The 27,632-nt window shown below is 47.0% G+C and overlaps 1 protein-coding gene across 6 annotated transcripts; it reads left to right on the forward strand.

Moving 5' to 3' along the window:
* Positions 1 to 501: 501 nt before the first annotated feature.
* Positions 502 to 17,564, forward strand: LOC120899734 (protein timeless). 6 transcript variants are annotated; one of them, XM_040305899.1, is made up of 15 exons: positions 504 to 1,719; positions 7,866 to 9,117; positions 9,259 to 9,593; positions 9,647 to 10,185; positions 10,270 to 10,411; positions 10,762 to 10,980; positions 11,082 to 11,150; positions 11,262 to 11,485; positions 11,644 to 11,842; positions 11,913 to 12,534; positions 12,609 to 12,809; positions 13,154 to 13,268; positions 14,079 to 14,141; positions 14,500 to 14,736; positions 15,823 to 17,564. In XM_040305899.1, the coding sequence occupies exons 2-15, from the start codon at positions 8,244 to 8,246 to the stop codon at positions 15,914 to 15,916; spliced, it is 3,933 nt and encodes a 1,310-aa protein (XP_040161833.1). In that variant the 5' UTR covers positions 504 to 1,719; positions 7,866 to 8,243; the 3' UTR covers positions 15,917 to 17,564. The 6 variants fall into 6 exon arrangements, with proteins under 6 accessions (XP_040161838.1, XP_040161833.1, XP_040161836.1 ...); XM_040305902.1 differs by having other exon boundaries at positions 13,154 to 13,244; XM_040305901.1 differs by having other exon boundaries at positions 9,259 to 9,578.
* The last annotated feature ends 10,068 nt before the right edge of the window (positions 17,565 to 27,632 follow it).

Here is a 27,632-nt window from a genome sequence, read left to right on the forward strand (position 1 = left end):
ACTACGGACGAAGTTGCTCTGTGCGATGGCTTCACAAGGGCTATCTCGAGTGGAACCAGAGCTCTACGCTCTACTAGGGCACGGAAAAAAGAATCAAAGTGTCAAATTGATGACAAAACATTATCAAAAAAACAATAAATGCATCACATAATTTCAATAAAATTTAAAACCAATTCAAAATATTCATTCGAAATCAACGAGCTCGAAAGGCAGAAAAGGCGGAATTTCTCTCAGGGGCGCTTTGTACATAACGAGCGTTCCCGGTCTCTACATACACTCGCACTCTTCTCTCGTTGATACATCCGCGTTTACCTTTCTTTTCCGTCGTTTAGGATGTTTTCTCTCTCTCTCTCTCTCTCTCTCTCTCTCTCTCTATCTCTCTCTCTCTGTCATTCTTTCTTTCTCGCTTGCGCAAAGGACACACTTTTGCGAGGATTCCACAGCATCCTACGGTGTGTGAAACATCCGGTACATCCCAATCGTCAATTACAGCCAGCAACTGGTTGATAGCGGTCGTGCGGTGCGCGCCGAGGTTGCCCTGTTAGAACGCCCTATATACAAACAAATCGTCCGTAGGGACAACAGCGCTACAACCACGCAACACGCAAACGAACACCCGGTCGGCACACTGCACTACACAGTTGCGCATCGGTAGTCGCTCGAGGCGGAAGTACCTCCATCAGTGGTGTACCACTGCACAATACAATTAGTCAGTGATCAACGCTCCTGCTGGAAAGGTGTGTGACACAACCGTGTGTGTCGAGTAAAAGTGAAAGAAAGTAAAAGAAAAAACAAACCCAAGTGCAAAAAGGGTTTAAAAATATTTAAACGAAACGGTTGTTTTGAATTTTAAACCAGCAAAGCCCACGTGGTCGGCGCACACATTTTGTGGTAAATTAGCATTTGTTCGGTGAGCTACAAAAATGAAGTGTACTTTTATTCACGGCAAGTGTAACAACGATACACGGTCCAAGGTTAGCGGCGTTGTGAATGTAAACGAGTGGTCTGTGTGTGCGTGTAAGCATTAGCTGCAAGACGGTGATCGTTACTGATAAGCGAAAATTGCACTCTGCTTGTGCATTGCGTCAGTGTGTGTAAGAAAGTGGCACAGATATCGAAAATAACCATTTAACTAAAACGCGCAAAAGCAAAAAAAAAACGAAAAAACATAAATCCAAGAACCATCGTCATCATTTCCGCCAAAACTGCAAATAATAGCGATTCTCTCGATTGATACAGCCAACAGCCTATTGGCTTTTGCAGTGGCAAACACTGTGCGCGTATGTAACGTGCTGTAACACGGCCTACTGTGTCTGGGTGACGCTGTAAGATCACGTTTTCTGAGTCGCGGTGCATCGTGAGCTGGTGAAGTTGTTGTTGCTTTTTCTGTGTGTGTTTTTAAAGTGTGATCAGATCCGTGTCTCTCCGATACGTGGTGGAATAATACCGTGTTTGAGTGAGCTTCTGTTGTGTGTGTGTGTGTAGGAGGTGCCATCATTCGAAGCCTTCGACGAGGCACGACCAGCGACCACAGACAGTGACCGACGGTTGTGTGCGAATGTGCAGTGCAACGGAGTGCAACAGTTCTAACGTCATCAGCACCGATTAGCTTTGAGTAGGGCGCTCTCTACCCTTGCAAACCATCACTATCACTACACATACGAAGCGCAAGATCTCCCCTAGTGTGTCTGTGTGTTTGTGCAGCGGAAGCTAATGAAGGTAAGTGGACAGCGAGCGCACATGCACCAGTCTGCTGTTGGGCACGTTATCCATCTAATGGCTACGTGCGTGTACTTGCATGTGGTGGGGGGGGGGAATAAAAGGGGGAGAGTCCACAACACCCCTACTCCCCGTTAGACGGGTTGTATAATCGTTCTGACGCGATCAGACCAGAGAATGGTCAGAATGGGTTTGGATTGCTTGGGAGGGGGGAGGAACGTTGGACGATAATAACCCTTTAGCAACTGCGAAGTAAAGGACGCGGACCAAAGTTGCTGCACTTCTTGGAATATTGCAAATCCTGTTAACGTTATTGTTAATAGAATATTTAATTACATCCATTTTGCAATTGCTCTACACAAAAAGTAATTTCTTTGGTCTTCTAACTTTGGTTAAATTTAATAAAGCAATCTTTGAAGATTTCACTTGAATAGATTCCGACTCTCCAGTTAATCTACAAGCAACCTACACGGTGACCTTTGCACAAATGATAAACGGCGAGCTTTTTAATCAAATACAGTACACTTCAAATGGCCCCACCAGATGGACTAGAGTGCTGGTTGAGCGCTACACTGCAATCGTCTTCGGACGCTTGACAGAAAATGGAAGAAAGTCCGATTGAAATATTGGAGGAGAAGATGAAATAAGGGACTGCTTTCGATAACTTTAAAGAAGTCATCGGAGTCGTCTTACAGCAGTTTTTTATATGCACACATTAAATATTTTTTACGACACTTAAGATTGGGGTTGTGCCATGGAATAATAATGGTTGATTAATTCCCCAGTTTTTCCTCCAAAATAAATCCTTTTTTGCAAGCGAAAATTATTCTCCTATCAATATGATGGCCCTGGAAATTGAAAGCAGCAAGATATTCTTTGAACCTTATCGCTGATAATTGGACGTTATTTTTTCACCCCAGCTCCATCTCTAATGCCTATGTTACACACCCACACGGTCGGTGTCTGAAGCCCTGAAGTTTTCAAAAGGCTGCGACAGTATACGAAATCTCCCGTGAATAGCCTTTTTTACCGTGAATAGAAAACATTTTCAATGGCAGAGGGGGTTTTTGTTGCTGTGGTGCTTCTAGGTGGGTCGCATCGGTAAGCAAATGCTTGTCGCCATCGTTTCGGCGTGTGCTTTGAAGGGTGGAAAATTCTGCTCCACAAATAAAACTGAACAACCAGAATTTGCTTGTTTGAGTTACCTGATATGCGAAGGATGCTAAAAGTGTAGGACACCAATTACCCGAGTTCATTCCACTAGTTTTGGTCCTAGGGAGCGAGAGCTGGGGCTAAAGTTTTGTATGTTCAACTCCCACAGAGAAGTCTGGCTAAATTCGCACCAACAGTAGTGGCAAAGTAGTGCCCCACGGTTGTTTTTGGTTTCGTTTGTTCATTTCTTAGCAAAAGCGAGATGTAACAAGTTCCCCGTTTTTGTGATATGCAAATAACCTTTCTCTACCACTTTATCACCGAGGAGTTGGCTAAAAACGATTAAAAGTTTCTATCCGAAACCGAACAATATAAGCGCGGCTCCTACCCAGTGGGTGTATTTTAATTGGCACGGTTCGTAACGGAAATAAACGTCCAAATATGTAACTATTTTAACGCGCGCGAGCGCTCCCAACGAGATGCTTATTGGGGTAAATTGTTTATTCACATCTTTCGGCCCAACTTTGGTACATCAAACTTTGCAGCATTAAAATGTGCATAATGATGGGATGGTGCGAACGAAAACTTTAGCCCCCGTTCTGTTGCATTAATAAACACCGAAACGAATCGATCCACGCACACAACACAACCGAACCGGGAGGGGGAAAAAGCGAGTCCGCAAGCATTATGGAATCGAATGGAGAGCATCTTCCAGCTCCTCGCCGATTGTCCAAGCACCGAGCTCCGACAGTTGTAGCGAAAACGTGACACACTTCCGTCCACCGCCACCGGCTTCCCTGCGCTCCAAAACACCTTGCCCTTCAATGAGTAACGCGCCGGCGACGTTACGCATAAATAACGCTAATCTCCACCCAGTTACACCTACCCATTCCCCCCCCCCCTTCCCCCTGCTCTCCTGGAATGAATTCTTCTTTGAAGTCACACAGTCGCATTTTCATGCGTTACCAATATCTCAAACTCCGAGAAGAAAATGGTTTTTCGATCGCATTTAAGTATACAGCGACGAAGTTGCAAACATTAAAACACCCGCGTCTAACCGCGCGTAGCAAGCAAGGAAACGACAGCTCTCCAAGAAGCAAGATGCCCCCAAACCAAATGGTGGTTTGTGCCGGCGGGCATACATTTTCCATGGACATGGTGTGTGTTTCGAAAAGTCTATTCGAATTGCTGCCACACTTCATTGATGATTGTATTTGCTGGTACCAATTTACAATTCAATTCGGACGCGGGTGTGTTAGGGATGCGCAATGGCTCGTTTGTATTACCCAGTCACCGTCATCGTCATGGGTCCTCAAGAGAGGGTCGGCGTCGTTGAAGGAGGCCACCAACCGACCGATAGATAGGGGAACAGGAATAAGAATGAGCTCTTGTGGGTTGCGAGTTTGGAAATGCAAGCGTTCCAAGCGTTGCATTTCAAATGCATACGAAGGCTACGGGCGCTCTTCACGGTAAAGCCCAACGTTTGCTGATAAATAAGCTTTCTGCAAAAGGGTTCCACAGATGCACAAACAGTCGACTTTTTCTCTTGCTATCTTTTCTGTGTGGCCTTTTCAAATATGTATGATCGAAAGACAACTAAACAAGCGTGCTTCGAGATGTCGGAGGAGGTTTGTTTGTCCAGAAAAATTGGGCGTTTTTCATCATAATCTTTTGTTCTGGGAAGCTTGGTGAGAGTGTCCTTCCTGTAATATGGGAGTAGGATGTACATTAGACAGAAGCAAATACCATTTGCTTCCTGAAGGAAACAAATAGGATCAATATTTCATTGTAATAATATGATTGGAACGAATGTCTTCCAGCGATCCAGAGATTGATAGATATGGAATTGATTAAACATCATTGTTTGTTAGCTATATCGGCAGATAAATATAGCTATTAAAGACAATAAAATCATGAATATTGATTCTAAAAATCTTTGAAAACATCTAAAATGGATGTTAGGAGATGACTGATTGTTCGATGAAATGCTAATGCTGTGACAAACTCAAAGGAACCAGAATTCAATATCGTTAACTCACAAATTTAAGTCCTTTTGAACATGTTCCTCTTGAGAATTGTCACTCGATGGACATTCACAAAGATGTCTAACAACACCAGAACCATATAGTATTGCTTCTGAAATGTGTATTTCCAGCGGCAGATACGTCCCACGTCACGTACCGCTCCCAATCGATCAATGTTTATTTGCGTGGAAGAAATGAAATTTGAATTCCATGTTCAAATACATCATGGAAGACGAAACGCAGATGAAATGCACCACTCCAGAGACACTCTGCTCGTGGGAGTCCTCGGGAGGGATGTCCTCGTGGGAGTCCTTGCTGTCGTGGGTTTAGCAATCATATGCACAGCGTCCTCTTGACCGTTCTATGCAGCAAAGCAAAGGTGAAAGCATACAATAAAACAAGAACGTTTTTTTTGCGTTATGGCGATGACAAACAACATTTCCCAACAGAAGGCCAACACCGGCCGGCAGCGGAAATAGAATGCTCACGCGGAAAATTGACTGCCTGGCGAAGTCGTACAAGATCCGCTGCAGCTTCCGTGCATGCAACACCGAAATAGAACCAACCACCTCAACCCGTTTTTGTTCCATTGTTCTTCTAAGTAAAGGACTTTTTTTCAAGCACAATACCCTTGTCCATGGCACCGCATGGCACCACACCGTACCGCGTGCATGGTGAAAGGATATTCCTAGCTACACAACAATGCACTATTTACACTTCCACTGCCCGGGTGCGGGGCTCGGAATTCACGGGAATTGTATAGCCATCATCACTAGCTTCTTTTTGTTTTGTTCGTTCGCCTATTTTCCACCCATCCAACGTGATCTTCCTCGAAACACGGGAGTTAAAACCGTACTCAGGTAGTTGGAGGCGGAAAAGTTCTACACTCGCACAGAACTGTATAAAAAGTTGGCCAGTTCTTCCACCACCAGGACACATACCTTGCAGGGGAGGAAAACATCTCACTCGAAAGAAGCCACACCGGTGGTGTACTGGCAGTTTTATTTGGTCCCTCGAAACGGGAAAGAAATTGTGGCTAATTTCAGCCACTTCAAACTTTCCAACAATCCAATGTGTTTGCCCTGCTGAGTTGTTTGAGCAACAGGGCGGGCTCCACTCCACTCTTCATCCATTTTGTATTATAAAAAGCACATTTCTGCTCAGTTTACATCTTCAACTTTTCCCCGTTTCTCCTTCCTTTTCGTATCACACAAAAGACAGTCATGTCTAGTACAGCCATGTTGTACCTCGGGACACTAGTACTACTACCACCACCGCCGCATGTGCACGTGTTCGACAGAGTGCTTCCTCTGTCCGTGGTGGCATGTTGGCACAACCACGCGGTTGACATTTTGTTCGCTGGCCGCAAGGAAAGTGGAAAAGTTGCTGCCACGGATAGTGCAGCGCAGCACCATTAACGCCGGTGGACCCGGTGAACAGTGTGTGGGTAGCACTTTGAGCAGCTTCTTGAGCGACGTGAGTCCTCAACACGGGGTGTTGTCTGTGTAATAATCCCACTATCGAATGTTTCGTTGATAATCTTCAACCACCGCAAACGCACATAATATTCTTCAACCTGCAACCGTGTGAGGGGAGAGAGAGAGAGAAAGGGAAGCAAGTGAAGCGCAACCTGATGTGGCATACGCAGGGCATCACGTTGCGATTCGGTGCGGGCTCGTGTTCCAGCGGCTCACTAAAAAAAAAAGAAGGTTAATATATTTCCCACCCTACTTGTCCGGAGCTGTGCGGGAGTGATTATGTACCTTCTTGGTTGGTAGGGGGGGGATGGGAAAACCTGGAATACAGTCCCCACAACACACAGGAAACCGAAGAGCCCAGGACAGTGGGATTAGTGAGTGTGCTCTTCCTGTTGTTGAGCACTTCTACTGCTTCGTTGACTCACGGGTAGACACGGGACATTGTAAGCGACAGACAACCAAAATCCCACTCCAAAAAAAAGGTCACTGTGCGCTAACGTAACGTAACGCAACGCAGACCATGCGCTGAGGATGGTGACTGTCCATCCAGTGCAATGTGTTAACAGAATTCGCTCGATAAGTGAATGTATGTACATATATCCCGATCCTATTATATGGCCCGAGTGGCAGTGTGGCCACCTCCCTGTCAAACGCACCAACATGTGACATTTTGAAGGCAAATTTGCCAGAACCACGTTGAGATTTCGCCACATTTGCATATCCCTGCTGATAGGGAATTCATCTGCATACATACATTTATGCCTCATTTATGTTAAACCGCATGGTGTTTACGTTAATGGTAATGCGTGATATCCTGTGTGACTCCTACCAAGTTTTAGACTGAAGAATCAAATTTGGAAGCTTCTCCAATACGTTTGGAATTATCTCGAAATTCGCCCAAAACCACAGATTATTACATAAATCTACACGACCGAGGTCGCTTAATTTTGCGGTGATGTAAGCCTTTGTAGCAAACAACGTGTGTGGTATTACAGGGAGAAAAAACCGCGAGGGCTGGATGGTATTTGCGTTTGCCCTTTCGAGCGGGAAATTGGTTGGAAAACGGTTCCAGAAGAGACTCAACTGTGAGTTTGGCTGGAGTGTGTATTGAGATAAATATAATTCACTAACATGCGGCCTAACATTGAGTGGTGGAAATGTTCGCGAACGCTGCTATATTGCACCAGGAATAGAACCTCCAAAATGGGAAAGCGTGGGTTCGCTAATTCAAGCAGCAACTCATTTTATCGATAATTTTGATTACCAATGAAATGGTTTCTTCGTCACTACAACTGGGTTTAATGGTTTAATCTATACATCTCTCTTCAAACCCGAACCGATTCTATCGTTTGCGTTTGGTTTCTGTTGGCATTTTTTGCTTTGGTTTCATCCTTAATCGTTTATTTCGTTCTTCTTTTCTTCCCCTTTTCTTCATTTCTTTCTCCCTCTCTCTCTCTCTCTCACACACTTTCTCGATTGCACCACACTTTAGCAAGCGATTTCAATGGGTACGAAACCTCGCTTTCATCAAACAGATCCTCGTTCCCACACCACTACGCTCCGAACGCAAACAAGTGATCCTTCAAAGGATACTTAGAGGGAGAAAGTTAACAGTTCCAAAAAAGCAGCCCATTAATCTTTCCGTTAACGTTTCTATTGGTGTAAATTTTCCTTCCTCCTTGCCTTTAATCGTGCAAGTGAGCTTTGACTAACGATTAACGTACAATCCTATCCTTCCTACAATCTCCCGCCCTACATATACTCCACATTTCATCCCTCAATCTACTGCGAGGGCACCTAAACCGCTCCATTCGGGCGTGCAGTACTGTCAGCCGTTGCACAGGGGGCAGCCAGCCTAGGTGAGAAAGCGATGGAATGGCTGCTGGCGAACCCGCAGATCAACAGCACGTTCGGCTCGCTCGGCACGTTCGAGGACGATGCGTACCACCTGAGCGAGGACTGTCTGGTAACGCTGGAGGAGATCATCTGTAAGCTGGCGGTGGAGGATGCGACCCTGCGCACGTTTCGCCGGGCGATCGGGTTTGGGCAGAACGTCAAGAACGACATCGTGCCGCTGCTGGTGAACGCGAAGGATGTGAAGATCATCGACACCACGATCCGGCTGCTGGTAAATCTGACCGTGCCGGTCGAGTGTCTGCTGCCGGTCGACCTCGTGTCCAAGTCGGAGATCGGCCGGCACACGATCTTCGAGCTGAATAAGCTGCTGATCACCAGCAAGGAAGCGTTCGTCGACTGGAAGACGACCAAGGCGGTGATCGACCACATGAAGGGCATCCTCGAGCGGGACACCAAGCTGTCGATCCAGCAGTGCGACAGCGTCAACAACTGTCTGCTCCTGCTGCGCAACATCCTGCACGTGCCGGAGATGGGCACGGGGGCGGGCGGGCACGGGGGCAGCTGCTATCCGACCGCCGGCCACAACACCTCCTTCCAGAACCAGATCATCTGGAACCTGTTCACGCAGAGCATCGACAAGCTGCTGATCTACCTGATGTCCTGCCCGCAGCGGGCGTACTGGGGCGTCACGATGGCGCAGCTGGTCGCGCTCATGTACAAGGACCAGCACATCAGCACGCTCCAGAAGCTGCTCAACCTGTGGTTCGAGTCGACGCTGTCGGAAAGCTCGGAGGACAACGAGAGCAACACGTCGCCGCCGAAGCAGTGCAGCGGGGACTCGAGCCCGATGCTCACCTCCGACCCGACGTCCGACTCGTCCGACAATGGTGAATGTCTGCGGCGGGCCGGCAGTAGCAGCGGTCCCGGGCAGCCGGCACCCAGCCAGCCGCGGTCCAAGCCGCCGCCGCCGCACCAAACGCATCCACACTTTGAACCAGCCGGACTTATGAGCGCTATTTGCATTTTAGGCAGTGGCAAAATGCCATCGTCCATGAGCAAGGAATGTGCGTCCGAGGCGCCGCAGGTCACGCGCATGGTTGCCGACTTCCCGACGCAGATCATACTCTCGCGCGCGATCAAATCCCACCAGATGTACCACCAAACGCTGAAGGCGAACGCTGCATCGAGCGACGGTTGCGTCCTGGGGGGCGGGACGACCTGCGGCAGTGCGAGTGCGATTGGTGGCAAACCGTCCTGCAACGGGTCCGGGGCACATCAGCAGCAGCAGCATCAACAGCAGCAGCAGCAGCAGCTCTGTGACCACCAGAAGGCCACGGAACTGCAGGAAGTTAGCCGAAACTTTGTATGTTCTTGTGCACTGTGCTGGGTTTTTAATTTATTAACTTTTTTTTGCAGCCCAAAAAGTCCAAAGGTGGCGCAGGCGGCACCAAGTGTCACCAGGATTCGTCCGGCAGCAGCTCGTCGTCGGGCGTGTTTTGCAAACAGTCGACCGCCAGCGGCAAAGATCAAGCGATGAAGGAGAGCAGCAAGCCGTCGAATGGGCCACAATCGTGTCCACAACAACAACAGCAGCAGCAGCAGCAACAACAGGTACAGTCACCTCCAAAGTCGCCCACACTGCAATCCCAACAACAGCAGCAGCAGCAGCAACAACAGTCACAGACGCAGCAATCGCAACAACAAACGCAAAAGCAGATCCAGGTGTCGCAGTCGGAAAATTCCGACTGCGGTTACGGTACGCAGGTGGAGAAGGAATCCATTTCCACCTCCAGCAACGAAGACGACAGCCCGCACCAGAAGCCGGTCCACCAGAAGCCACCCTCCAACCAGAAGCAGCGCTTCAACGCAGCCAACAAGCAGCGCAACCCGGTCTCGGTGCAGGAGAAGAAGGAGCTGCGCCGCAAGAAGCTGGTAAAACGGGGCAAGAGCAATATGTGAGTAACCGCCGGTCTATAATTTCATGAAAGCGACATTTCTTGACGCGCTTTGGTCGCTTTTCTCCTTCCACCCACCATTAGCATCAACATGAAGGGCCTAATGCATCATGTGCCGACCGACGACGATATCTCGCACATCCTGAAAGAGTTTACGGTCGACTTTCTGCTGAAAGGATACGGTTATCTGGTGCACGAGCTGCACACGCAATTACTCTCGGATCTGGTAAGTTGAGGGGGGGCATTCATGCAAATTTTAATTGCTGCTAAAGTATGCGCCACTTGATGCGTCCTGTGTGGGCTGTAGAAAAGCTGCTTCGAGGAAAGCTTCTGCTGGCATTTTGATATTTAGCAAGAGGCAGTTTCCTATTCAACAATTACAGGCGGTACACGGCTTGCAAAGGAGCATTCAACGTAATTGCGAAACTTGATGTTGCTCGGGTTAAGGTCAAACGGTTCCATTTGCTTTTGAGTAGGATTCATTTCATACCATGCAAAACCACAAAATTCACTTTAAATAACGCCCAATTTTAATTAAATCCCAAACGCTTCTCTCCAACCCTCTCCTATACACAGCAAGTGCAAATTGATACGTCACACTTTTTCTGGCTGGTTACGTACTTCCTGAAATTCGCCACCCAGCTCGAGCTGGACCTGGAGCACATCAACAGCGTCCTGTCGTTCGACATCATAAGCTACCTTACGTACGAGGGCGTGATGCTATGCGAACAGCTCGAGCAGCTCAGCCGAGCCACCGAGACGGACATAAAGCCCTGTTTGCGAAGGATTCATTTGGTGAGCCTCCCAGAAATTTACATAACACAGAAAACATGAAGCCCTCAAACCTACCCCATTCTCATTGTACGCCATTTCCATTTCATTCTTGTGCTGTGTAGGTTGTAACAGCGATAAGAGAATTTCTGCAAGCGCTTGATACGTACAAGAAGAGTACACACCTTACAAAGGTAAGATTTTACCGAGCATTGCAGGCGGTGCTGTGGTTTCCATGTTCTATTTATAAACCTGTCGGCAATCCCACACTCTCCTTCCCACTAAAACCTCACCACAAACTACAGGAGGACAAAGAGAAGCTCAAGCTTCTACAGCTCCAGATAAGCTGCACCGAGGATTTGCGCTGCCTGTTTGTGCTGCTGCTCCGGTGCTACAACCCGAACATCCAGAGCCGCCAGTACCTGCAGGACCTGATAGTGACCAACCACACGCTGCTGCTCCTGCTCGACGGTGTCCGGGAACTGACCGCCGATGGCAACCCGGGCGATATGCTGGGCCACATCAAACAGTAAACAGAAACAAACAAACCCACAAATGGAAGGCCGTTTGAACCAAAGGGGAAACCACATTTCCCCGAGACGCTAACCAATTGCGTTTTCTCTCTTTCTCTCTTTCTCCTCCTTTGTATCCGCGTTCTCTTTTTCCCCCATCCGTTTTTTGTTGCAGGTTTGCGACGGTGGAGATTATGCACCAGTACGGTTTGCTGCTGGAGGATTTCCGCGAGAACGGTGCGTTCGTGAACGATTGCATCTTCACGATGATGCATCACGTCGGGGGCGATTTGGGCCACATCAATGTGCTGTTTCAGCCAAGCATACTGAAGACGTACTCGCAGATCTGGGAGACGGAGTACGAGCTGTGTGATGTACGGGTTTTAAATTGCGCTTCACCGAGCACACACTAATCCATAATTTTTGGACGTCTTTTACTCTCAGGACTGGTCGGATTTGATCGAGTACGTCATCCACAAGTTCATCAACACGCCCCAGCCGGCCCCGTTGACGCTGTCCACCACGCTACCCGACATCGGAACGCAGCTACTGTCGGGCAATCTGCTCGTCACCTGGACGCAGGAGGAAAAGGATTCCCTACACTGGTACTACGTACAGTGTCGGCAGAGCAAATGTGTCGTAGCGGACATCTTGAAGCTATTCCAGGAAAATGGCAATCAACAGAAGACGCGCCTGTCCATCATCGAGCAGCTGCTGGAGCAGAACATAGTGACGCTCGTGCAGTACGACGATCTGATGAAGGTGGAAAATCCAGACTACGAACGGAACGTTCAAACGCCCGCCCTATCAGTCGCATCGGCCGATTCGCCCAAACCGGAGGATGGAGACTCGAAGTCATCGTCCAAGGCGGTGGACGACATCCAGGTGTTGCGCGACCGGTTGCAGAAGGAAAACCGGGGCAAGCTGATTGCCTGGCTGCAGAAGAGCCTGCTGGACTGTTGCTTCGTCAAGCTGAATCTGCTCAGTGGCAACATCTACGTGACGGCGGGCATTGGCGGTAGTACGGGCGTAGTCGTGATGGAGCCCGTCTCGTACCATTGCATCTGTAAGCAGCGGTTGAATGTCTTTGTTGGGTTTTGCGTGGATTGACCTTAGAAAATATTCTCTATTCCCACACAGTGAAAAAGAAGTCCATCCCGGTTGTGCCCTGGAACCAGGACCAGTTTGCGATCCTGTCCTACCAGCCGTTCATACTGCTGCTCCACAAGCTTGGCTTCCATCTGCCGGCCGACGCGAAAAAAATGTTCGTCCGCATACCGGAGTTCTGGACGGCGGACATCCTGTACAACATCGCGCTCAAGCTTGGTCCGCTCGATAAATGTAAGTAACTTGCCCAAAGCTGCCTCCAGATCCACATCATTTATTGCCAGAATTCACAGACACACACAACCACACCGGTGCCCCCAAGGGACTGAGTGTTCCGGGCTCTATATCTGCCCCGCCGCGTACAAGTACATGTTCAATAAACGACTTTTTTCTCTTCTTCTTCTTCTTCTTCTTCTTCTTCTTCTTCTTCTTCTTTTTCTGTGTCTTCTTTTGCATATCCTTCCGCCTGGTGGACGCACGCCGCTTCTATCTCTTTATCTATCTCTCTCTTTCTCTCTCTCTCTCTCTCTCTTTCTCTCTCTCTCTCTCTCTCATTCTCTCTCTGTTTCTTCTTCCAGCGATTCTCAAGTTCGATCTCAAGTACCTCAACAAGGTGCTTTCGATGGAGAAACAAGCTAAGGCCGACCCTTGCCCGTCGAACGATGCTCGGTTAGAGAACTTTGGATTATCAAGGTCCAGTTAGCAAAGTCATTCATACATACCCATAGATACCATCCCGGTCAGGTTGCAGTACTTTCAGGTTGATAGTTTTAGGACCGTGTCAGTTTCTTGCAACACTGCGCAATATCGCACACTCAAACTTGTTTGTGTGTCTGCAGATAAGCCATGTCTGCGCTTAAAACTATCACATGTTAGTAGTAGCATATCTTAGGTTCTTACCAACTTAACTCTAAACATTAGTTAAGTTATCCCAGAAAGCTAGGTTCATGATAGATTAAATCAATTTAAGGATATTTTCATTTCAACATTAGCCATGCATGCCAATCCCTAGAAGTAGTAGTGTCCAACTCGTTAGGTCCTCTTGCTTTCCATCATCATCCTCATCAGCTGGCTTTTCCTCGCGCAACGACTGTATGATGGGATTTGTGTAATGATGAGAATTGAATTCCCACAAATTCTATTGATATAGATTACACCTCGCCATGATATTGAGAACTTGGGTTGGTTATTCTATTACGCACGTGGTAATGACTTTCGGCACTTTGGAATAGATACCGACTAACTTTCTGCCATCAATCATGCATTCGGGGTTGTACTTTGGGCTTTTCCAAACAGTTCTTCCCCTAGGGGGGAGGAGAACTTTCCAATCAGACCACAATCCATCATACCGTCGAGCGTACATATTGGTCTATAAACCAGCTGCAAAAGTTACCCCCGACCGCCACGATATATAGCCCACCACGACTGATAACGTTCCCGCTCTCTTTCTCTCTCTCTCTCTCCATTCTTCTATCCTCACGCCTCCATCATGCCGAAATACAGATTCAGCCCTCAAATCACAACTAACTGGCTCGATGTAGTGATGCGCAATAAGGCAGTACAGAGGTAAGGAAGAGCAAAACCCACCATCAGACGTGGGGACGGAAAACACTCATTAGCGTAATTACTGCCACAAACACGGCGAAGTTTGCGATTGCACCAGTGGGGTGGGAGGGAATCAATTTCCAACACCGATCGATACATCCGTTGGACCATTCGGTCCTCCCCATTCATGATCTTATCGTGCACGTGCCACGAAACTCATCGTGTTTCGGGTCAACTTCTAATAATAGAAAGAAGATAATACCGGATACGGCGATGGTAACCGTTTGTTTTGCAGCGATTATTAATACAAATTGCGATCGCTTTTGATTGTCTCTTCTTTACGCACCCCGGCTATCATCCTGGCCGCCCATGCATGCAGCAAGCGCAACAAGCTGGATCTGCCCGGCCCGTCGAAGGTGATCGATACGGCGAACGCCACCCATCCGAGCGCAACCCTGAAGTCGGGCGGAAAACCGGCGGCGCCGTCGAAAATGCTGCACGACCTTTCGATCATCGTCGAGTCGAACGACGACGACGATGACGAGCTGCCGGCGGACGAGGACGATGGGCTGGACAGCACGGAGGTGCCGGTGCTGGAGGAGCACGATGTCGTCAGGTAAGGCCAGGCCAGTGACAGTGCTTTAAAACGTGGTGGCGCGATATAGTGCTGGTGGACATAAATTATTCGTTCAATCAATTTGCCCAGTGCGAATCGATTTGTCCACGCTAAGCTGACCGTCGGCGATGTCGATGTCGTCGTGGTCGTTGTCACCGGGGTTGTGGTTTATGCGGAGCGCATAATGTTTTACAGCAAAAGTGTAAGGTCAGCTGAAAGAAAAAAAACTGAAGGGCGGCTGAACATAACATGACTTTGCTTTCACATAAAGTAACACTTTTTGTTTTGTAAAGGGGGGAAAACAGACGCAAAACGCAAGCTTGTTAGTTGATTGAAACGGGTTGGACAAATTATGCCACTGAGGCGAGCAGCGGGAGCCAGCTCGAAACATGGGAAGCATGAACCATGATTGCGGCTTTTGGCAGGGGTTTCTTAGCAGGAATAATCTTTACTAATTCGGATGCAAAAGTGTCTCATAAAGAACAAAAATTGTATTTTTTCGGAGGCTTTTTTAAATTTTCATTGAATATCCAATCACTCGTCCTTAACTCACATCCGCTTAATAAAACAACCAAACTTACGATGTGTTCCCCCAAAAACCCCTGCGCTCGAGGCACTGCCGTCCGGTGGACTTCCATTCTAGAATGTTTGACCACCCCCTTTCCATGCTCGAAACGGTCCTTGCTAGGCGACGAATTGAAATGTTCATTTAATGGTGATTTATTTCCAATAACCATTGAGCTCCAACGGGCTGAGCCTACATGAGAGCTCGCGTGTTTTGCTGTTGGTTCGCGCAATGTTTGAGAATGATTTACGGGCACTGGTGGTGCGCCAGTGTGTGTGTGTGCAGCTGAGAAGCATAATTGATTGCACCGTCCATGTACCGCCTCGCACGATGTGTCCTCCAGCAGTAGATCACGGTGGTACACCGACGCCGCAGGGTGTTATAAATTCATCTCTAATTGAGTTAGAAGCATTCATGCACGCCCCTGTACGCATCTAGCACCTTTTTAAAAGTGAGTTAATTATCGACCAATTATATTAAAGGGGTCTGTTTTTTTCCTTCCTTCTCTTCCGTACCAACAGTGCTTGTGAGACCGCTTCCGTCGCCTCGGATTTGACACGCATGTACGTGAGCGACGAAGACGACAAGCACGACATTGTGCCGCCGATACTGTAAAAGCAACAACCTGCAAAGAAGGGGTCTATATCCAGCAATCCCGCAACAACAAAAAAAAAGGAATTATTTACCAATCAAGTACACAACCATGGAACCGTCTTCCCGTTTATGTTACCGTATCATCATTACCACGAACTAGTAAGCTACGTAGCTAGTGAAAGTGGAACGATTGATTTCTACTGGCATCTCTCTCTCTCTCTCAGCAAGTGTTCCGAGTTGAACGCGCACAGCAGCAAAAGTGTATTATTAATTAATTTGGTTCTTAGAACCTATCCAACATTCTCTTACTACGGCAATTTCGAGAAAAATCACACCAAAAGTTGTTAAATCAAACACCCTACCCGCCCATTTCTCTGTATCCATCGTAAGCCTTAAAGCAAAAGTCCGAAAGCCAAATCTGACAGCAGCTAATTAATCCAGTACCACCATAAATCGCCTGCAAATAGAGAGCTTCGATGTTTTCAGTGTTTGTTCAAAATTAGTAGCAGTATGCACAGCAGTACCCCTTGTCCTACCCCATTAGATTGTCCATAAGAAGAACATATTACACACACACACCGATTCACACAACAAACTCTTAGAGTTGGATGGAATGTTTTCCATTAAATGTGCACACACTACTTCTGATTGCTCCATTATTACGGAGCAGTACACAGTGCAATAGCTGTAGAAATTATGCTACAACATTAAATAGAAACACACAAGAAGCTAGAACACAGAGATGTATCTATTCTTAATGTTGATTAACTGTTGCTCTCCATTGGCTGTAAAAAAATGAAACAATTAAACCGGGAAACAGATGGAAGCTTCTTACGCCCCTCCCCGATTGGATGGATGAGAGGAATAAGAATGGGGGGTTGAAATCGTTCAACGATTCCTCCAAACCAAACAGGGAAAGAATGTTAAAGTTTTACTGTGTATCATCACACACACACCAACGAAAGGGCATTGGAAAGGATGGTTAATGACGCAGAGGTTTATACGGTTACCATTATTAATTATATTAGTGCGTTAGTACACGTTATTTCTTAGTAGCAACACAATCGGATTCGCGCATTGTTTCACACTGTGCACACTGCATCATTGACGTTTTATGTCAGGCGTGTGGTGTGAGTGTGTTTTTGTGCGTTGCCGCTGTCGTTTCGGTTTGTAAGAAGAAAGTGCAGGTGGAGGAAACCAATACGAGAAAACAGAGAGGAAGGTACGAGACCGTCCGACGAATTTCGGGCGGGCAGCTTACAATTGACATTAGAAAGACTGCGAAAGGAACCTGGAACCAATCAAAGTGCTACTTTTGACGAAACTTTTGCAAACGGTACAAACGACGAATCGAATAAAACTAGCGCTACGCGCTACATGTGAAGGCAAGGCAGCAGAGTAAAGCATTTATTTGTTAAAGGTTTGGGGAGGAGTGAAGGAAAATAAAGAAGAAAAGAGCAAAGAAAGCTTTTGGAAGGAACACGCAAATGAGGCAAATCAAACGAACGAACACAGCGGGAGAATCGCAAAATAAGAGCTTTTAAATATATATAATGCACGTTTTGCATGGACACACTCTCTCTTGCTGTGCCGTGCCGTGCAATAAATTCGTTTATGTATAACAGGTTAAAATTGAAAGGAAAAATAAATGTAACTATATTTGTGGAAATGGTTCGAACATTAATGGGGGCAGGGAGCGAATCATCCGAAATTTTGGGCAGGTAAGTGCACAGAGCGGTTAGAAAGGTCTCTTAATGTGTCCATACTTCATCAACTGTTTTCAATTTTCACACAAAAATCACCACTTTTTTACACGATCCCTTCCCTTGAGGCGCTTTTACACCAATAAATCGTTTCTTCGACAGCATAACGACAGCATGCACGTGCAGAACGAACCACAACACAAAACTATGAGTCATGTTGCATAAAAAACAGCCTCATGCTGACAGCCTCAGGCTACAACCGTCCGATCTACGGTAAGGGATTCCCGCTTTATCTGATCCGTCCGCGACAAGCAATTTCTTCGCCAATCTTTCGCCACGATCGCGAGCCTTGCTGTGTGCGAGGTGCGCTCGAGGGGCATTTGTTCAAGCAGCAGCAGCAGCAGCAGTAGCAGCAGGTTCGTCAATCGACTAACAGTTTCACTTCACCCCCGAAAACATGTGTAGCGAGAAATTGAAACAGCAACACGAATTGGCATGCGCAAATCGAACTGCCACCGTGTGTGTTTGTGTGTACGGTGACCCCGAGAGTGGTCCTGTTGGCTGACACACCAGACACGGTCAGTTGACCCGAGCCGGTGGGGCCATGTCTAATTGAAAAGTCGTGACCGATCGGCAAAGCGTCCAAATGTCACGTACATCTAAAATCGCATGCTAATGATCGTGTTGTGCTGCTGGCCAGAGATATCCGATATGCGAATATCTGCCGAACCTCCGAATTGGCCACGGACCTCGGCGGAGGGAGGTTGAATGGTAATGGCCGCTTGTGAAATGGAGCACAGCGACGGGCGCAATGACCAGGACACACACTGTTGGTGGTGAGGCAATGGGGGTTTGTTGGGCCGATGATACGATTAGGTCAATCGTCGCTACTGGTAGTCCTCTGCTAACGAGACCTGTCGATTGATTGGACAGTGATCCGTTGTGGCAGGAGTAGCATGGGGCGAAGAAATTGCACTAGAGTGTCATGTAACTCTATCACACAAGTGAGCCTTTGAATGCATTATAGTAGACGTGAGGTCAAGTTTTACTTCAAAATTCTGGAATCAAAATTCATTTATCTGGAACAGAATCAATTCAAATTCTATCTCCAATATTAATCAAAATCATGGACGAGAGAAAACGCTTTCAAGTTACATGATCTAATCAGTCCTTTTTGTTGGGCAAAAATCACGCATCATACTATCTATCTCCATGGTCACGCGCTAAGCGCTCACTTTCATACACCACCGACGACAGTTCGACTCTCGATCAGAATCAAACCAAGTTCATGATCTTGGTATATATTGTAAAGGAGAAAAATGTATTATAACCTATTTAAACGATCTCCTAGTGTTATCAATTGCAACCTCCCCTTATTAAATTAAAAAATAACGTTATTGATTCAATTTGTATGTTTCTTCTTCTCTTGTCCGCGCCCAAAGATGCCATCCAATAGCTGCTAAACGGATGGTTTATCGTTTTTTTCCTACACGCCCACCCAACGGAAGGATGGTTAAAGATACCAACAAAGCGCAAAACCTCGACAAACCATATTAAAGCAATTAAGTGAAGATCAAGATCACATCCGAAAAACGTTTCGGTCGTCTCGTTCCACGCTTTGTCCGTCCCACTGGTGCACTGTGTTTCTCATCCATTATTCATCCCGTGATCGCGAGTTCGGAGAGCGGAAAATTCGGTAACAGGTTGCACAATCGGCATCCACAACAACATCCGCCCGCATGGATGGATCATTGCAAAGAAAGCGCAGACAGGGCAGGGTGAACTTGAACTACACGGTCGTTACGGTCGACCGGCCGTGAGTAATCGGAGCACAGCCCTCCTCACGCGGTTCAGTTCACGATCAACCGATCGGTTGCAAATAGTGCCAAAGTGTGTGTGTGTGTTTCTGTGCGGCATCTTTTCCGCCGTTCCGAGAGAGCTTCTCTTCCACTGCCCAAAGTTTAACTGCCCAACATCCTGACCGCACGCCCCGGATTGCGCCATGGCGAATCGCTTCGAGCGCCCACCGTTAGGTAAGGCCGGACGGCTGGGTCACTACCACCCATCAATAGAATTCCGTCAACAGTGCTGCGGTTGAAATATGGGCTAGTTTTCGGATATTGTCACGGCACCGCCACGGATCAAGGTGTTCGCTTCAAGCGCGGCCTCACGTTGACAATGGCGAAGGTCACTCGGGGTGCTGGTGTAAGGTGCCGGCGGGCAACAACAAAAAAAACTCCAAACAAAACAAAACACTACCAGAGAGCGATCACTTGGCGAGAAGGTGTGACGTCGGTCGTGCGATATCACGAGATCGCGTGCGTGCGTGCAGCAGCAGCAGCAGCCCAAGAAAGAACCTATGAACCTGTCGGCGTGCGCACGGGTCCGTTGTTGGCTACAATTAAGTAGAATAAATCAACGAACTTTCCACGGCGGGGCTCTCGTCGCCAAAGGGCTCCGGACTACCTCTCGCTGTATGTGCGTATGGGAAGGGTTGGCACGATCTTGGACAGTCTTGCGGCGCTAAAGTGAACGTCTTAGCCAGTCGCTCTTTAACGCCGTCGATACACACGCTCAATTGCACAACCGCGAGAAGGTTGGGCCCTAACCCGGCTCACTCGGGGAGGGCTCACTTTATTAATACCTAAAGCCCCGCGCCAGCAGCCGATAAGCAGCGGATCTCGTGCATCGGGCTAATGTGCTCATTATCTGGACGTGACAGTCCAGTCCAGTCCTGTCCGTCAGGCCGTGTTTGGTGGGCTTGTCCGGTTTGTTGTTGGGTTCAAAAGTTTATGAATCGTTTGACGCTACCGTGCTGTTAGAAGGGGACCGGCGGGTTCCTTTTGGGTGGATGAAATGAGTGGTTTCCTATTGAAGCTTATTAATTTTAATGGCACCTAATGCGGTGCGTCAATTGGGTAATGTTGGCAAAAGGGGGTTTTGATGGAAGGGCTAGATATTGAAGAGCTACGAGTGCTCTAATTATTTGTGTTTCCATTTAATATTTGTATTCTCACGTGAACGGGAGTCGTTCAGAACCTTTCTAAATATGTTCTTGTTGGTTAATTGAGAAGTTTAATTAACTGCTTAGCGTTATCCCTTTCAATTTTATATTTATTTGTAATTAAATAGAATTCAATGTGCACTTACCAGTATGTTTGTCACTGTTCAAATCACATCGATTGCCGATTATCGTCATATCCAGCTGACTCTGTAAGAAATAAATTAAAATTATGTGAGTTTTTAGACCGTTTTTAGCCGGTCTCGTAGTACAATCGTCAACTCGTACGACTTAACAACATGCCCGTCATGGGTTCAATCCCCAAATAGACCGCGCCGCCATACGTAGGACTGACTATCCTGCTATGGGCGAAATCAATTAGTCACTGAAAGCCAAGTCCACAAGTGGGTACAGGCAGGCCTTGACCGACATCGGTTGTTGAGCCAAAGAAGAAGAAGAGTTTTTAGACTATGCTATTTGAAGTTAAATATCAGTAGGATATAAATCAATAAATTGTATAATTAATTTGGGTGGTATTTGTTCTCGTCATTCTACAGAATCGGTCTATCAACCGTAATTTAATTATAAATACACAGTGAAAGACACAATGGAATACTATAAAATGAAAAGCAAAAACATCAGCCAACATGAAACAGACCATCGCGATGAAAATAGCGCCGTACCGCACGAAATAGTTCAACTGATTCTGCTAATTATTGCCATTTAAAAGGGCAAACACATGGCTCATTGTTTAAAATACACGAGCACCAACAATAATAAAAAAATAGCCCCATTAAATACCTCGCCCCTTGTTTGCTATTTTTAATTACTAATTGTTACAGCGGGTTGTTACACAACTTTTGCATGCTCGTTGCTCTTGTTTTTGCGTGCTCAAATCTTTTTTTTTTCCTTCCACTTTTTCCCCGTATGAAAATAGCCTTTTCACATCCTCTCTATAAATCATATGCCGCACACACCGACCGACCGACCAGGACGCACAAATAAACCACCTACGAGGGTATTAATTTTGTTTGTTGGACGGCGCACAAGTAAAGGCAGCACGACAAACATAATAATATCAACGCGCAGCAATCGCGCGCTTTTGCAAATTACCGTGAACCGTGAAGAGAGCTTTTCGCTACACAGGTAACGCACAGCTTTTGGTGCGTTTGATGTTCGTTGCTGCGGGGATGCTGCATATTCGCGTTCCGGTCGGAGCCAAAGATCAAGATAGACGGGTCGGGTTAGATTGTTGAATAGTTGCTGCGGCGGAAAGGCGTCTCCAACTATCGCGCATAGCAACCAAGCAACCATCGGGCACCGTATTAACATCTCACCCATTCCGGGTGCTTATGGTAACGCAGACCCCTTTGATGATGCGCTCGCGGGTTCGCTCGCGGATCGTTTACGCGTGTTTGCAGCATCCCGCAGGGCGGTGGCTTTGGACGCACGAACGTCGGTGTCGCATTAAATGAAGCAGCAAATTACTGGGGGTGGAGCGCTTCGGGTTCGAAAACCATGACACTGGCACGGTTGCTTACCCATTGCTCTCTCATCCATCTCCCCTAACCACATATGAATGCTGCATGAACTGCAAAGGCGATGGCCAGAACAAAGGCAGCCACTATCTGTGTGGCTCGGTGGTGGTGGTGGTGGACGGTTTTTGCATCGATGCTTTTGCCAATGTTTCCCACGCACTGAGTGTGATAAGCGTGAAAGTGAATTGAGTTTTTCTAGGTATAACATCCTTTCAAAAACAGGTGTGTTGTTACATGGCAACTTCCCAAAGTTCAATTAGTTTCAGTTGAAACCAATTCCAAAAGTAATTAAAATGAGAGTGGTGTCCCTCAAGCATGTTCTTTCCAGCACTGGATTTTTTCAACCCATTTTTGTATCATTTAAAGCAGCAGTAGCCTTTAAGACTGTACCTAATTATAGGAGTTTTTCTTTAGAACCGACCGAGGATTTTCTGGAGGTTCTGGATTTTTTGCTTCAACCAGATGTTACCTACACAACCTACAGGACAATTTAAAAACGTTTTAAAGCTGAAAAATCCTAATTACTAAACCTATTGAAGAATAACCTCAAAAGTTAGAATTTAGAGTGTTTAAATTCTATGTCAAAATGCTTCATGTGATTAATGTACCGTAATCGACAAATTGGAAACGATAACGTAACTTCCAAAAAAGGTCAACTAAATCAGTCAGTCACTTAAAATAGGAAATTGAATCACCTCCAATCAAACCTCTCCAACAGTAGCTCTCTTTTAGCGTATCTTACATTTCTACACATTTTGTTAGGTTGACTCCAACCAGCTACTAATATTTGGACGAGTGCTTGCCCATTCGCGCCAACGCAAGTAACCCAAATCAATAACGATTTTCTATTACACAATCCGTCGTGTGTCAGTTCACCCGCTTGCCACCGACGGCCGTGTGTGTTTTCATCGACTTTCCCGACATATACACACACACACACACTCATGTCAGTCTGGGCTCCGTTCCGGCGGCTTAAAGTTGAAAATCGTGTCGAATGGTTTTTTTCCACAATGTGTAGGCGCGCGCAGCAAAACGTGGCTGACGAGGGTTCAAGGGCCACTGCTGCACCGCCATCAGTGTGTCTGTCTCTTCTGCCCATCTGCCCAGCTTCCGTTCCAGTACACAGACACCGACACACACACACACACATTTCCGTTGCTGTCGGCGCCCAAACACCTCCACCGGCTTCACGCCATTCACGCCTGATCTAGTTGTTTGGCCCTTTTTTTGCTCCTGCAGCGCGGTAGCGCCATCCGAGCGCCAGCCTGTGAAGGGTTTAAAGACAAATTAATAATTTATTTCTTCACTCCACCAGCCTGACAGTTACCATTTAGCAGCAGCAAACATACCGATACACGAGGTGCATCCATCCGATTGAGCTTGTTAAAAGGGAAGGAGTTGAGGGAGGATGAGAGGGGGGGCATAATTCTTGGGAAATCAAATTCACATCTAACACCCCGACCCGAAAGGCACACCTGAATGTGTTATGATTTGATATTTTTTTCTCCATTTTTTTATAAATGTCTCTTTAACGCCGTCTCGGTAGCGTATCCAACCCTTCTTCTTTAAGGCTGCTGGCACTGCTGACAGTTTGTGTTTATTTTGCGGGTGTGTGTCTGTGTATTGCTTCTTTCTTTCCTTTTTGTGCCCTCTCAGCACTTTAGCACCCTCGGAGTGATGGTGCAAGAGCGACAAAAGGGCTTGGGATGAGAGCAGCAGCAAAAAAACACACTCGTAAAATCGTGCCCAAACACACTTCAACGACTTTGCAGTCTCCCCACGGGCGGAATTGCGTTGACGAGATTCTGCACTGCAGTATCCGATTGAATATTGTTATTAGATGCTAAATTGAAAATTGGCGATATTTATCTTGCCAGCTAGGGAGGGTTGGATGATTTTGTTTGCGGTTTCGCCTACTACTCAACTCAGCAGCAGTGCAGCAGGGTTTTGCCTGTCAATGATGCAAATATTGTGCAAATAAATAATCTTTCACCGGGTTTGAAGGTGTGATGCAATCTTTAAATAATGCTAATATTTAGAGAGAAATGAACAAACAGCAAGAGCATTAATTATATTGCGTCCCCGTGAGGTTTAAATGGCGTTCAATTCGAACTTCAAAAATTGCAAATAAAATATAGAAAAATCCCTTCAACCGAGCATTTTTGGAGCGATGGCATGACAAAACTTTGTGTGGCCACTGTGAGCGTTTTCCACCAGGGGAATGTGAGATTATAAAACTTTCTATCAGGAAATCAAATACGTCAACCGTGAGGTTAACCAACCTCAACGGGAACAAGAATGCCCGGATGTCCGGATCCAAGAGCAAAAGTACCACTCCAGCCAACTCACCCAGGATTTACGCCCTGTTGCACAATTACCTTCCAGTGCTGTCCATTGCAGTATTCAGTGTTATTCAAGAATTTTCCAATTTCAGAAATGCTTCCCATTCCATTTGAAGCCGTTGCTCGAGGAAAACTATTTCTCCGTTAAGCACTCCTGTAACTGTCCTTTCCACTGCAACTCTAATAACAAACTAGCACCGAACGCTAGTCACAACTTTGTCTTCAGCTTGCAGCCTGTTGACGTGCAGGCGTAAGTGGACACCGACACCGAAAAACACCACAACACCGAACAGTGAGTTTCTCCACTAATCCTGCTTTCTGGTTTACAGCACAGCTGTAAACTGTCACTCCCTGTGGAAAGGTGTCATTCCCTATATTTTTCACCAGGCTCACCAGCAAAGCATGGCCAGCTGTGATCGGTTGCGGCGTGGTTGGGATAGATCACGTGCTGGATGGAGGAAACTTTTTTTTTTTTTTCATTCATTCCCTTTGCGCTTCTCGTGCGGTCAGGTAAACACGTGTTCACAACTGTGTTTTCCGATTGGCCCTGTCTCCCTAGCGCAAGTCGGTCTCGTATGCTAAACCGGGGGAACGGGAACGCGCGCCCCAAAAATGGAAAGTCAATGCGCGATCACTTTGGAGCGCACAATCGTACAAATTTGCCTACCCACCTCACCGTGTTTGTCTCTGTATCCTGCTCGCGCTGCAGGGTTTAGCCCACTGACCCGCTGACCGGGGTGCTCGGGCAAAAGGGTTCAAGTTTTAAAATGTTGTCGCTCCCGTTTGTCGCATACAATCGAACAGATGTATGAAACAAAACCAAAAAAAAAGTCCTTCCCTCCCCACACAATGGGTGGCAGCGAAGGGCATCACACACTTGTGTGTGTGTGCCTATGTTTGTGTTTCGATCGGCTATAATTGACAGCGTTACCTTGAGAGATCATAATTTCTTTCTAATTCCCTTTTTCCTCGCTGTGCTTCGCAAGGCTGCGCCGCACTGCCCTATAGTGAACGCCCTTTGGCCCCGCGTGGATCGGAGATCCAGCTCGCAGCCACTCGACCCCTTACTATAAAGGGACCCCCTGTGCTCTGTTTCTACGAGGTGGAATAAAAGGGTTTTTACAAGATCATTACATGGGTTTGCGGTGTGCGCGAGAGAGAGAGAGAGAGAGAGACCGCGCGAACGATGATCGAAGTAAGAGATTACCCTGTCTGCCATCATCGTTCGCGCGAATGGACGCATTCGGATCGCGCCAAAGACTTAAAAGGTCATATGCATGACCGGTGCCACAGGGAGAAGGAGGAGGAGGAGCAGGGTGGGTGCTCCCAATAGGGCCCCCGGACTAAAACCTAGCCAGCCCGCCCGCCCCGGGGGCACACTCGTCATCATTCGCTGGGAGGGTTTGCTGCAGCACACCGCGCGGATGTGATGTGACCTGCATAAAGCATCGCAGCAAGCAGCAAAACAAAACCATCGATTCCCTTTGCTGGAATCGAAAGCAACGTGGTGTGGCGCAAAAAAAAAACTGGTCCACTCGAGCACATCGCAGCTTAAAATGAGGGGCTTCGGGGTTCGTTTCCCACCAGTTCGGCCAGTTTAGTTCTAATGTTTAGCATGGGGGGGCTTGCGGCTTAAGGAGATGTTTACGATGGCAATGGCTAAATTAGATTGCTCTCCGGAGCGAAAGATGCACCACCAACAACAACCCGCTTGCCCCACTTGGAGAAGAATTAAGCGCAACACATCGCACATACAGAGCGACAATAAACTTAAAAACTCTTCTTGCTAAACGGGGACCGTCAACCTCTGTCAGTGGTGAGACAGGGAGAGGTAGGCCCTGTCGTGTCGGATTCATCGCAGCAATAAATTCTTCATACCATGATGGGCAAAGCAAAACACCAAAAGTGCAGTAGTCGCCGCCCGTCAGCAAAACGGGGCAGGCAGAAGGTGGTGTACGGCTACTTTTATACGGCCCTAAAACTGATGCAAAAGCCCAACCGATGCACAAAACGTCCAGCGAGACAAACACTGCGGGGTGACGCAGCAAGGGGTGGTACGTTCGTCGCTTGCCTTTTATACCAAATAAGTGCTCCACATTAAAGGTGGTTTAGCAGCAGCACAAGTGATTCGTTTTATTTATTCTTTTTTTTTTTTTTTTGCTTGTTTCGGCGGTTTTCGGTTTCGTTTACAAGCGAAGATTTGTAGCCGGGCGTGAGACAACAATCACGGGTAGCTGTGAGAGCTGAAAGCAAAAGTGGCAACTTTTTTTTCTTTTCTTTTTACTTAGCGACACGCCTCCGGCACTGGCACTGGAAAATTGAGTTTAGAAGATTAATGTACACTGAGCACGGGAGGGATGATTTACAAGCGGGAGAATATTGTGAGCGGTCCAAAGAAAGAAAAGTCGATTTGAGAGTGGAGTTCACTGGAAATTCGGCTACGATTTTGCAGGAAAACAATAATGTTTGACAGCATCATCACACGATAAAAATGGAACATTATTGCTGTCTCGAGAGTTATCGCAACTTGTTTTCTAGCAGACAACAGCTTGGTAATGGCGAAGTGGCTTAAAGCTTAAATAGATAATCATCTTAGGACTGTAACCAGAAAGGGAATATGTAACAGTGACCAAAGTGTTACAATATTAGACTGTTTGTGTGATTTATGTTTTAGAGTAGCAAATTAAGAAGTAACAAATGATGTCAGAGGACGTAGACATACCGATTTGAGCGAAAAAATCAATAAAAGAACCCAAAATTTGAGAAATGACCACAGAAATCAATCTACCATTCCCACTGTGCTGACCATATCAATCGCAATTGCAACGATTATCTCCTAAACGGTCAGAGCTTGTAGAACAATCTCACGGGTGCTGCCCGCCCAAACTTGACCAACCAGAACACACAAATTTGGTACCGACCGATTTGTACTCGAACGTCCGATCCGGTCATATTAACCACGGCCATCTCAACGCACCGTCGCACTGGGGTGTAGCCAAAGCGGGACGACCAAAGTGGACGGGGCTCGCTCACAAGCGAAAGGATCGCACGACTTCTCCCGAGACACGGTGGCACCACACTTTAGCTCCATATCCATTTGACCAGTGACCTTTAACACACAATGCACTCTTCTAGCAGCATAGATAGCAGTGG

Source organism: Anopheles arabiensis, chromosome 3 (assembly GCF_016920715.1).
Source record: "Anopheles arabiensis isolate DONGOLA chromosome 3, AaraD3, whole genome shotgun sequence".
Classification (NCBI taxonomy): Eukaryota; Metazoa; Arthropoda; class Insecta; order Diptera; family Culicidae; genus Anopheles; species Anopheles arabiensis.